We start from the raw sequence: 11,863 nt of genomic DNA, 5'->3' as shown, positions 1-11,863 counted from the left end.
AAATATATTCCACACAACAAAAAAGATAATGACATCACAACACAAACCGGAACTAAATATAAACATAATTGCACAAAACATATCTAAACATGACTTACTTGCACAAAACACATTGAAAAATGACATATGCATAAAACAAGAATATATAAAGTTGGACAAACTAATCTAAAAGATCTTTCAAATCTATTACAGTTCAATTTGGGATGACAATCACGGACTCATCAGTCATAAGGGACGTGGTATTTCCCGTATCCCATCCACCTCTGTCTACCACCACTAAGTGTTTAAGAATCTGATTAGAATTTCTTGTCATTTTCTGGCTTTGTTTTGATATCCCCTTCTGCAGCTGCTTGTCCCTCATCTGAAATCTAAATGTTCCCTACTATCATTATCAGCCAGTCAACCACCGCCTCCCTAACCTCTACAACCTCCTCCTCCTCTCTGACCCCTAGAACCTTCTCTCTCTCTCTCTCTCTCTCTCTCTCTCTCTCTCTCTCTCTCTCTCTCTCTCTCTCTCTCTCCCTTACACCATCCTCCTCCTTCCTTACCTCTACACCCTCCGTCTCTCTCTCTTTTACACCCTCCTCCTCCTCCTCCCCGTCCTCTACAACCTCCACCTCCCTGTCGCCTACAGACTCTTACTCCTTGTCCTCTACACCAACCTCCTCTCTCTCTCCCCTACCCACACCCCATCTCCACCTAATCCGCTAACAGACGTACAAATCATTAATACCACCGCAGTGTCCTCTCCATTACATACAACATTGCGAAACAACTTACCTCTCGTCGTGAGGGTAATCCACCGTCGACTCTCTCTTGGTTGGTTTAAATGCTGTTACCACCTCATTGCACTTAACACTATCATTTCAAAAAGCTTCACAATTAACGTCTGTTCCATGTTTTATGTTCTAATTTCCGCAAAATGTAAAGAGTACACAAGAGGCTTGGCATATACGTATCACTAGTAAAGCACACAATGAAGCCAGATACCTCTGTACATAAGTCATTCCATTTCGCGTTCATAAACACAGACACACACTCCCTAAATCCACCAGCGGTGACCTCTTCCAGTGACACTAGACCTGACTGACGGTGCACTGCGGGTGATGAGGGTATGGTGGAGGCCAACAACACACACACACAAACACACACACACACACACACGTCCTTTACAATCAAACGACCGGACGGCAACTGCTGATAAGTAGTTAACACTCCCAGTGTCAATTACGTCGGCTCCTGATCCCTTACGAGTTTCAGATGAATGTAGATTACGTCTTACTAACTCATCCTCACACACACTGTTGCATTATCAGTCTAGCCTCACACACACACACACACACACACACACACACACGGCTGCATCAAGGGTAGGGCAGTTCGTAGCCTCGTTTGTTGACAATTCGGAGCCTCGTTTGCAGATCGTCCTGTGTGTATGCGCAGCTATACAGAGGAGGTGCGCAGGATTTCGGCGAGTCTGTTTCTGAAGCAGATTCATAAGATCATTTGGTCATATATATATATATATATATATATATATATATATATATATATATATATATATATATATATATATATATATGTGTATATCCACACAAATGTGTGTGTGTATGTGTGTGTGTGTGTGTGTGTGTGTGTGTGTGTGTGTGTGTGTGTACAGCTATCTCCTTGGCTGAAGTGGAAGTAGTCGCATAAAACTGTGTTGCCCCGCATTTACAGGTCTGGGTCATCATCCACTGAAATCACTGTGATATACAGTCTTATATTAGTGGCAGCATTCGGATCCATATCGTATTATAGCAGAAGATCTATATAAATATACATTAAGTTTTAAAGGAATAAACTTGTGTCTTGTGTGTCATTACTCTGTCATTCACCATTCGTCTGTCTATCACCGATTTCAAGATACTGGAAAAAGCACATAATGTGATGTGTCAGTGAGTTATTTCATATATAAATTAGTTATGATCCAGTGATGTGACACGCACTAGTTATGGGTCATAACTTGAAAACTCGAAGCAGGTGTGTTTTGTTGAGGGTAGACAGTAATATCTTTGAGAGAAACGATTCCCCAAAAGTGAAGGAAACGAGTGTTCGGTGTATTCATACATTATTCATTATAGATTGCAGTCGAAAGTATGTTATTCGCTAACAACGCTTCTAAAGATAATAGGGCACCTTGAAAAAAATACAAGACATGAGATATTCCATTTTTTTTATAGTTTTTGTTACACACAATAGCTTCTCCCGCCTTAGTGAGGTAGCGTCAGGCACAAACGAACAATGGCTTCATTTGCACATCGTTCCATCTCTAACTCTCATGTGTAATTTATCTTCTCAAAATAATTCTTCTGAATATTTGAGGCATAAGGGAGACATGAAGCTTAATTTCAGATGCAGTTACATTAATCTTTATATGAATGGGTTACAGTACACTTGGTATGATACGTTACAGCACACTTAATCATAATCTTAATAAGATCAACTTTATTTGTTTTAATTTTCAGAAACATACTTCACGAGATGTCCACAGTGGAATCTTTATTAAGTTACTCTACAGCTGTTAAGTAGTGTTGCTACACAACAGCACTGAGCATGACATATAGGTTACATATTTCTTACGGGAAAGGTCATATATATTTGTTAAAATTCTCAGACTTTTCTGCTTTTCTTCCTGTGGTTTTTCTAAATCTGTTAAGAATACGGGAAAGAAGCTACAGGAGGCCCATGGTCAGGTCTGCCTCTTTTGTTCATGCAGGTTCCGGTCATGAACAAAAGTCCTCTCGAGGCCAGACCTTAAAGTAAAAAAAAAAGTGTAAGAAAATAGATTAAACTAAGAAAAAAAAGGAAAGAATAATGTACGAGAACTGGAGGGAAGCGTATGAGGAGATAGACACTTCCAAAGCTCAGAGTGTAAGGAAAGAAACTGATATGACAACTGGTTCCTCAGATGTTGCATATTTCTAAATATGAAATATTTAGAGAAATAAAGACCAAATCCAGTAATACAGTCGTCGAATAAGTGTGTCATTCTACGCTACTGATATTGTCTAATTCCTCTGCATACTATAAACTTACAAAAGAGTTTTTCAAGAATATAAAATCGGAAATTTATTGAAATAAAGATTCCGAAGAAAATGCGATTTTGTAGCTCCGAAACTTGTGAAACAGAGTTTTACTGTCTCTCTTACCTGTTCGGAAATGAAGGTTTCAGCAATTTGTAAAAAATTGTATCAGTAAGAGACACTTCCTTTTTTTTCTTTATTGTCACAAAATCTGATTTAAAGTACTGAAAATTTTACAGTTTGCTAGAGCTAAGCTTGACGAGTTTCATGTCTAATATCCACATTGTGAATCTCAGAGGATAGTTCGAAGGTTAAGCACCTCCTATGTACTTTCTCAATGCCAAACTGTTCGACTCACGGTTCGACTCATTGAGATGAAACTTCTACAGCCAACTGGAACTGTGAGACAGTGACTTCATCTCAAGTTTCAGCGTTCCGAGAGCCACGGGGAACCTATTAAAACGTATCTGTTTTCCTGTATTGACTGAGAAAGCAGCTGAATGAGATGCGCTGTTGTCTTTTGCGCGGTCTCATTTCTGAAGCGCAGTCCGTTGCTGTATGAATATTGATTCACATTTCTTTTTCCAGGCTTCACTAGATAAAGAGAGGGATTCAAGACGGTGGTTGAAGAGTTTACTGAACGGTTGTGCAAGCTTAGATAGTGGTTCGATGTTTACTAGACGGTGGTCAAAAGCTTCTCCGACAGTGGTTCAAGCTTTACTGAACGGTAGTTCAAAGCTCACCGAACCGTGGTTCAAAGTTTTACGGGAAAGTAGTTCATTGATTCAAAGGGCAGCAGCTTCATGTTTTCCAACTATGGACAGGAGTCTGGCGCTTCCATCTGCCTGTTCTGTCCTGCAAACAACCATGGGACACGCAAAATAGCGCCCCACGGGTAAGTGTTCGAATCCTGGTCCAGGCAGCTGGCTTTAAAGCAACATAACTACTTATCTTCTTGGTTAAATGATGAGGACCTGGAGAAAGCTAGGACACACACACACACACACACACACACACACACACACACACACAGGTAGATCAGGCGTACCACAGAACACCATGACTCAGAGCAATGCCAGTGTCTGCACGTGATAGACACACACACTCGAACAGTATATTGTGGATTGCCTTTAAATCAACGACTTCAGGCCTCAGGGCTTAAGGTAATGAGAACTCTATATTCACTTCACTGATGCTGATGTTACTGAGAGTAACTTCTTCCTACAATGTAAGTCGTCAGTACCCTGAGCTGTCTTTACTGCATCATGTAATTTATCTTATGTTACCGTTAGTGTCATTTTGTATACTATAAACCACAACTATTGTGCTTGTGTACCCTGAACCTACTTAGTTTCACAACCAGTGGTGCTTTCTGTGTATTGTATGCCTTATATGTGATGTAATTTGATCCTCCTTTGTATTGTTATTAAATGTCTGAATCTTTTGAGTATCATCAATCATGCTCGAATGCATTCTGATCCTCTATGTAAGCACGTCCAGTGCCCATCATACTTTGTATTATACCATAGCCATTAAAGCTCTTTTTCCTGTGTCCTGTGGGAATGAGGGTCCTATGTCTCCCTGGGCCCCACTTGGGTCCACCTGTCACACTCCTATGTCGTTTTATTACACCAGCCATACGCTCTGTGCTTCCCTCTACCCACCGCTGGGTATGTGTTCCTCGCCAACACTACCACAGAAATGCTTTATCTATGTATATTTAGACATTGAAAGCTCAAAGCTATCTTGATATACCTCAAGCTCTTAGCGAGAGGAGAAAACAAACTGGAAAACTGATACATGGCGAGGTGGTGACTCTATATCCTGATGTGGGTTCGTCAGCTTGTTCATTGTTTGATGGAAAGTCTCAGATAATTGCTTGTTAGTCCTGGTGTCGCTAGAGCGTGTCTTGCCTCAGTCTTGGAGCTTGACGTGGTCGGAGACTGCACCCAAAGATCCTCATCAAGATTAAGAGGGAGTAAGGCATTACCAGACTCCGCCTGCTTGTGGTTATGCCGCGAGTGGAAATACACCTCCTTCAGCGAGGCTGCATCGTACAAAGGAATACAAAGGAGGTCCTTCCCAAGGTGTATGTGACAATTGGAGAGACCAAAGACTCAAAGATGAATGGAGTAAGCGGAGCAAAACATATATTTGAGATAAAGAAAAATATAAACAAATTTACATGCCTTCTCAATTTTATCAACGATGTATAAAAAAAAAACTTTTGCACTTACCGATTTAAAGATTCGTTTGCTATTTGTGAGTCCCTGTCTAAAAGTTGGTCTTTGTCAGTTTGAGGAATTGACGTTCAATTTCGATTTTATATTCATATCCCAGTTTAGAATACAGTCTGCGAATTTTGATATTTTACAATGTATCTCAGCAGCAATGTTATATACATATCATAAAGGGAACTGGTCCCAAACTCGATCCCTGAGGCACACCACTTGTTATGTCTGATCCTTCTGAGGCTTGACTGTTAATCATTACTCTTTGTTTACTACCAGTCGACCAGTTTTCTAAACTTTGATGTTGAGCTTCATCCATACTGTGTGATTTAGATTTTGCTTGTATTTCTTGATGCGAATGCTTTCTGAAAATCTAGATAGATGACATTATCAGCTTTACTTTCATCATACAAAGTGAGAAAAATTTCTAAAGTCGTGATCTCCTAAATGACTCACAATTATATTTCGAATGATGGTTTCCATAGATTTAACAACTACAAACGTTAAGCTAATTGGATGATAACATTCGACCTGGAGATTATTATTTTTTGTTTTAATATTGGTGTTACACTGGCTAAATTCTAATCCTCAGGAACTCTCGTCTTAACAAGAGATTTAGTAAAGAGATCAGTCAAGGGCTGAACTATCACAATTTTCGCTCCTTTCAACGACCCCGGATAAAACTTATCGCATCCTGCCGTTTTGTCTACTATCATTCCATATAATACTGATAGCATTTCTTCAAATGGTATGTTGTTATGTTGTTGAAAACTTTCCACTACTGGCAATGGAAGTAGCAGTAGTGAATATTGATGACAAAAAAGGAAAAATGATTTCATATCTTTGCCATGGCTAAACGTCTTGAGCCAACTTACCGTTTGATGATAATAATAGTAATGATAATAATGATAATAATAATCATAATAATAATAATAGTAATAATGAAAATAATGATATTAATAATAATGATGTTGATAATGATAATGATAGTGATAATTATGATAACAGGAAGTTAAGACATACTGAGGAATTTCTTAATATGCAAGAAAAAAAATCCTAATTCCTTCTTCTACATTGACTCTGATTGGGTAATTCCTCTCTTGTTTTGTGAGATCTATTGAAAGATCCCTTTTCTTTACCTTTCAAGATTTTCTTTAGCGTCACGTTCAATAGTCTTTTACTGAAACTAGATTCAATGATAGCCTCTCAAAGGCAGAAAAGGATAAGACAGTACTACGAACAAGATGAAGATTTTGACATATGTAAGGGGTAAAAAAATTAAGGATTTAACTGATAGTAGTTAGCATAAAGGTCTTTTATTACATGTAACAGGGAATCAGTATTACAAATCTTATGTAGGGTATTAATTTTTGTTCTGTCAGTGTGTGTGTGTGTGTGTGTGTGTGTGTGTGTGTGTGTGTGTGTGTGTGTGTGTGTGTGTGTATGTGTGTGTGCATCACAAGTTCAGATGAATTATTCATAATGTTCACGTTTGATTGAGGAACTGACTTTTTGATCATCCTAAAGTTCAGTTTGAATGGCATGGTTACGTAAGCACATTGGAAGACTGCAGACGTTTTCTGTCCCTGATTAATTGATACCATTAAAGGAAAACCAAAAGAAAATTTATAAACCAATGAAAAACTCTTCGAATCAAAACCTCCTGTGAAAGATTATCTCTACCACGCTACACAGGGATCGAACCCTGGACAATGCGTACCATCATAGCCGCCACAGAAGCGGCAACAAAAACAAGTTATAGAAGTTAGCGTGGCTAGGTCCCGCGGCTATACCCTGGGCAGAGTATAGTTCGTTAACATGCTAATGACGCCAGTGTCAAGCGTGTTCACTCCTGGTAAAGCTCCATTGTGGGTTCCCCACACTCTGGGGAGCTGAGCTGGAAGCTCTGTTCGTCTCTCTCTCTCTCTCTCTCTCTCTCTCTCTCTCTCTCTCTCTCTCTCTCTCTCTCTCTCTCTCTCTCTCTCTCTCTCTCTCCTATCTATTACTCCTTCATGTGTCTATCTATTTCTATATCATCATATCTTCTTTATATCATTCCTCATGAATGTTTGCCATTTCCCACGTAAGCGAGGCAGCGTCAGGAGCAGATGACTGAGCCTCCAAGGAAAGACTCCTCACTCGGCTACTTCCTCTGTTACTTTTACTGGAATGCAATACAGGAGGGGAAGATTACCATCCCCCCACAGCCGCCCTTCCTAGCAGATGAGCAGTAATCTTTCTCCCTCATCCCCAGGGATATCTTCATATGTATATTCATATATATACAATATTATTCATTCATTTAATTACCCCCAGAACCCCTTACAGAAGGGGTTCTGGTATTACTCCAAGCCTCTTTTCCAGGGGGTACTGCAGTTCCTGCAGCTGTGTTGCACTCAGTAGTAAGGATATATATATATATATATATATATATATATATATATATATATATATATATATATATATATATATATATATATATATATATATAGGTACCTTTGTAGTTACAGGATATATCGAAAACTACAGGATACATCTAATGCTACAGGATGCATCTGAAAGCCACAGGACACATCTGCGACTATATCTTACATCTGCGGCTACAGGATACTTCAGGAGGCTACAGGATACATTTGAAAGCTACAGAATACAACTGGAAGCTACAGACATGGGTAAGGGTGGGGTAATCTGGATCTCGTCTGCGAGAATCAACACCTGTGACCCATTTGAGGTGTGTAACACAGAGGCTAAGCTGCTCATGTTATATGTACTGTGGAAAAAGTTTGATGTTGAACTAGAAATGCAGACAGGAATCATATATAGAAAATAACACCCATTACACCCGCCAGGATACACAAACGTTACAAAATAGATATTCACTGCAAAGATAAAAGTCAGCAAAAAAATTTACGATACCAAAATATTTAAGGATTACATTTAGCAAAGTTTAAAGCATGAAGTGCTTGATAGTTGTAATTACATATAACAGTTAAAAGTAGGAAGTATTAAACAGTCCTTGATTATGGGGATAAAAGGTTTTGATAGACTGTCTACCGTATTAGAATACATCATCTTGTAGAGAATATCATCAAAAAGAATCTTTGCTATTCGCGAAACGGGTTTCTGCAGGAAATATCTTTTTTTTCTAGTCCTTTCAAATTACATTTCGTCATAGTCTGCAATTATGTTAACATGAAATGCTTAGATGAACTGCATATTTCTTCTTCTTGTCAGTCGATCACTTCACTTATTTCGTTAAAACAAAATTAGTCAAGGGGAAGGTGACTATCAAAAAAGCCTTAGGTGTTTGTGATCATTATATATATATATATATATATATATATATATATATATATATATATATATATATATATATATATATATATATATATATATATATATATATATATATATATATATATATATATATATATATATATATATATATATATATATATATATATATATACTTTCCTTCTGAAAGTACTTTTCTCTCTAATGAGGTATGGCTCAGTGACTCGACCCGGTGCATAGATTATTCTTAATTGTTTCATCAACAAACAGGTAAGCAAAACTAATAACTCCAGGATAGTAATTAATGCAGGTCGACTAACTCCCAGTTTTTGTTATTTTATCATAAATATCTAATTCAATTAGCGCCCAGTCGACCTGGTCCAGTTTTTGCATGGCATAACTTACCCTCAAGTGAAGGTGACAGCACAAAACCATTTATCTCTCCTCCCTTGCATGCTCGCCTACTTTTAGCCATGTGGTACATTTCATTTATGATGCAGGACAGAATATTAGAATAACGTAAAAACCATCGAATCTAATTCATTTTGGAATCAATGGCTTCTGAACGGTGCGTTAGTCATTAAGCCAGAGCTCTTAACACACATGTTAAACATTCAGAATAAAAATCAGTGAAAGACTGTCAGGAAATCTCATGAGGATTCTAATTAGCAGTCTAGTGGCTTCACTGGACCATAAATGTGGGTTCGAAAGTTGGTCAGAGCTCGAGAAGGCAAAAAGAAAAAGGAAGAGATATTCCTCAAGTATTCCTTGTTGATATCCAATCCTCAGCTGATTAGCTGAGGGAGATTTCAGGAGAGGAGGAAAAAAAATTGTAAACCTTGTCCAAGAAGCGGTAATGAGCTGGGAGGAAATGAACTGAACTAGTCTGAAAACTATATTAACCAAACTGTAAAGTAGACGGCAAAAGGTATGTAAATATTTGTAGTTCGAAATCTTTAGTCTGTGATTTGTTGTCATTGATCTATACAAGTCTGAAGGGCACGGTCGCTGCCGGTGTTCCTGGTTGTAGGTTATGGTACGTTGCTTGTTGTTGAAATCATACGTTTTGACTCTCACACACCGGTGGGTGCAGAGGACCTGTGACTCAGGACTCGAGGCAAGCCAATGCCCGGGGTGTGAAGTTATGGCCAGGCTCCAGGAATACCAGAGAAGAAATGCATCTCATTATTGCATTAGTGAGGTGTTACCTACCTACACTTAACAGATTAATGCAAAAACTGTATCTCATAAGGTGTTCTGGGGGGCAGTGTCGTGGGGAGTGCTGTATAGTCAAAGCAGACATTAATAGTAAACTTGTCGAGGTCATTGCATGAAGTAGGTGCATCCATTAGGGCACCATTTATAAGGACGAAGAAACACAAGGGTTTCATCATGGTGCCCCGTCGGTTGGAAATTGGGTAACTAATGATAAATGCACCCTAATTTCAGGTCCAGATGTCATGGAGAGGCAAATATAGTGTCTTACCAGAGGTTTCTGAAGTTGTGGATTGAAATAATGATTCTTGTGGTTATCTTCTGCCATATCAAGACCAGAAATAATACTGCAAGTTTGCTGTTAAGAAATGTAATGCTGTGCCACTCACGTGTAACAACACACAAGTGGGTTTGCTCTGGAAAAAAAGATTGAGTCTTTTTCTCTCTCTTTCTACATCTGTTCAAGTGCCCTGCAGGTTTGTGTTTACTTATTGAAATACAACCCTTCACAACTTATGACCTTCGAGTGACGTTAAATTTAGCGTGAGGAACAAAATATCAAATCTTTTTCATCTCTTATTCACCAAATTACACACAGGTTGTTGTGAAGGATTTGCCTCTCCTTGATGGGCAAAATTTAACATTAAAAGGAAATACCAGCCAGAGATGCTTCACTCCTACAGGATACCCCTCAGCATGTTCTCTGGAAGAATGATCACAGTGGATCTTTTTTTTTCTCTGGGGTGCTTTGTTGTCTCTGAGTGGAGGCTGGTACTCACCTCTAGTCACGTTAGGTCGCTAGACTGAACTGAATACGAGGATTATTACAGTGTAGGAAAGGAAATGTGACAGGAGGAGAGTAAAAGAATTTTCGTTGGGAAGGGATGGGCGTCTGTGTCCCTGAACCTTCATGAGTACTGATTACCTGGACCTGAGGGCTGTTCAGTACATGGACCTATAATCCACTAAGGGTCAGCTCAAAGGTCACGCCATCGTATCCAAGGGTCATATCTTCGTGCTCTTAAGTGCTTAAACTTCACTGCATGATAAGACGTATTCATAAAGACTGTGACGTATGTACATATGTGGCAAAATTGATTGATTTCTTAAAGTACTTTACGAACACTGAAGGATTTTTTTAAGGTATGTGCGAAAGAGAATGAGAGAAAAAGCAGGGAGGAGAGAGAGAGAGAGAGAGAGAGAGAGAGAGAGAGAGAGAGAGAGAGAGAGAGAGAGAGAGAGAGAGAGAGAGAGAGAGAGAGAGAGAGAGAGAGAGAGAGAGAGAGAGAGAGAGAGACCTATGGATTTAAAGCATCAGAATCAAGCCATATAAAACATTTACTAAATCCAAACCACCCTATCTACCCTGATCCATCCATACTACACCTATCCACTATAATCCATCCACAACACACTCCACCTTCCACCTGTCCATTCCACTTAGTATCTAGACTCAGTCTTCCCAGAATCCATCAACTTCTCATCATCATTACTACTCCTGACTGATAGTCCAGACTACCACCCATACCACTCCCAGCCACACACACACACACACACACACACACACACACACATCTCTCAGTCCACCATCCACATTCATCCACCCCATTAGCTCCACCTGCGGCCCTCCACCTAAATGAAAACCTAACACTCACCTCATCATCCCTAACCTATAACGCTAACCCCCGTTCCTCCCCCATCTCAGATACACTCCAACACCCTTCACCCGTCACGTCACCCTCCCCACACACCCTCCACTCCCCACCTGTCACGTCGCCCTCCACCCACACCCTCCTTTCTCCACCCGTCACGTCGCCCTCCACCCACACCCTCCACTCTCCACCCGTCACGTCGCCCTCCACTCCACCCTTAACACCCCTCCACCCACGCCAACCTCACCCTCCTCTCCCCAGGGTAATGCACCCCTCCAGCAGCTGAGGCTACAAACTGTACAAGGGCGGCATTGAGTGGTGGGTGAGGTCTCCCCTCCACCCGACTCGCTCGGCCGACCTGCTTGTTTTCTCTGTCGGTGCGAGGGTAAGCGGCTGCACCAACCTC

General features: G+C 39.9%; 1 protein-coding gene across 2 annotated transcripts in view; it reads left to right on the top strand.

The window, feature by feature from the left end:
- Positions 1 to 4,690, top strand: part of LOC139756712 (uncharacterized) — an 83,118-nt gene extending 78,428 nt beyond the window's left edge. The window contains exon 3 of one of the 2 annotated variants that reach the window (XM_071676396.1): positions 3,654 to 4,690. In XM_071676396.1, coding sequence (XP_071532497.1) covers positions 3,654 to 3,950 — 297 coding nt within the window. In that variant the 3' untranslated portion in view covers positions 3,951 to 4,690. The remainder of the gene's footprint in view (positions 1 to 3,653) is intronic. The other variant, XM_071676395.1, reaches the window with a different exon arrangement.
- Positions 4,691 to 11,863: the final 7,173 nt, after the last annotated feature.

This window comes from Panulirus ornatus, chromosome 23 (genome assembly GCF_036320965.1).
Source record: "Panulirus ornatus isolate Po-2019 chromosome 23, ASM3632096v1, whole genome shotgun sequence".
In the NCBI taxonomy this organism is placed as follows: Eukaryota; Metazoa; Arthropoda; class Malacostraca; order Decapoda; family Palinuridae; genus Panulirus; species Panulirus ornatus.
The sequence above is the reverse complement of the archived record's forward strand: the minus strand, read 5'-3'. Positions and strand labels throughout refer to the sequence as shown.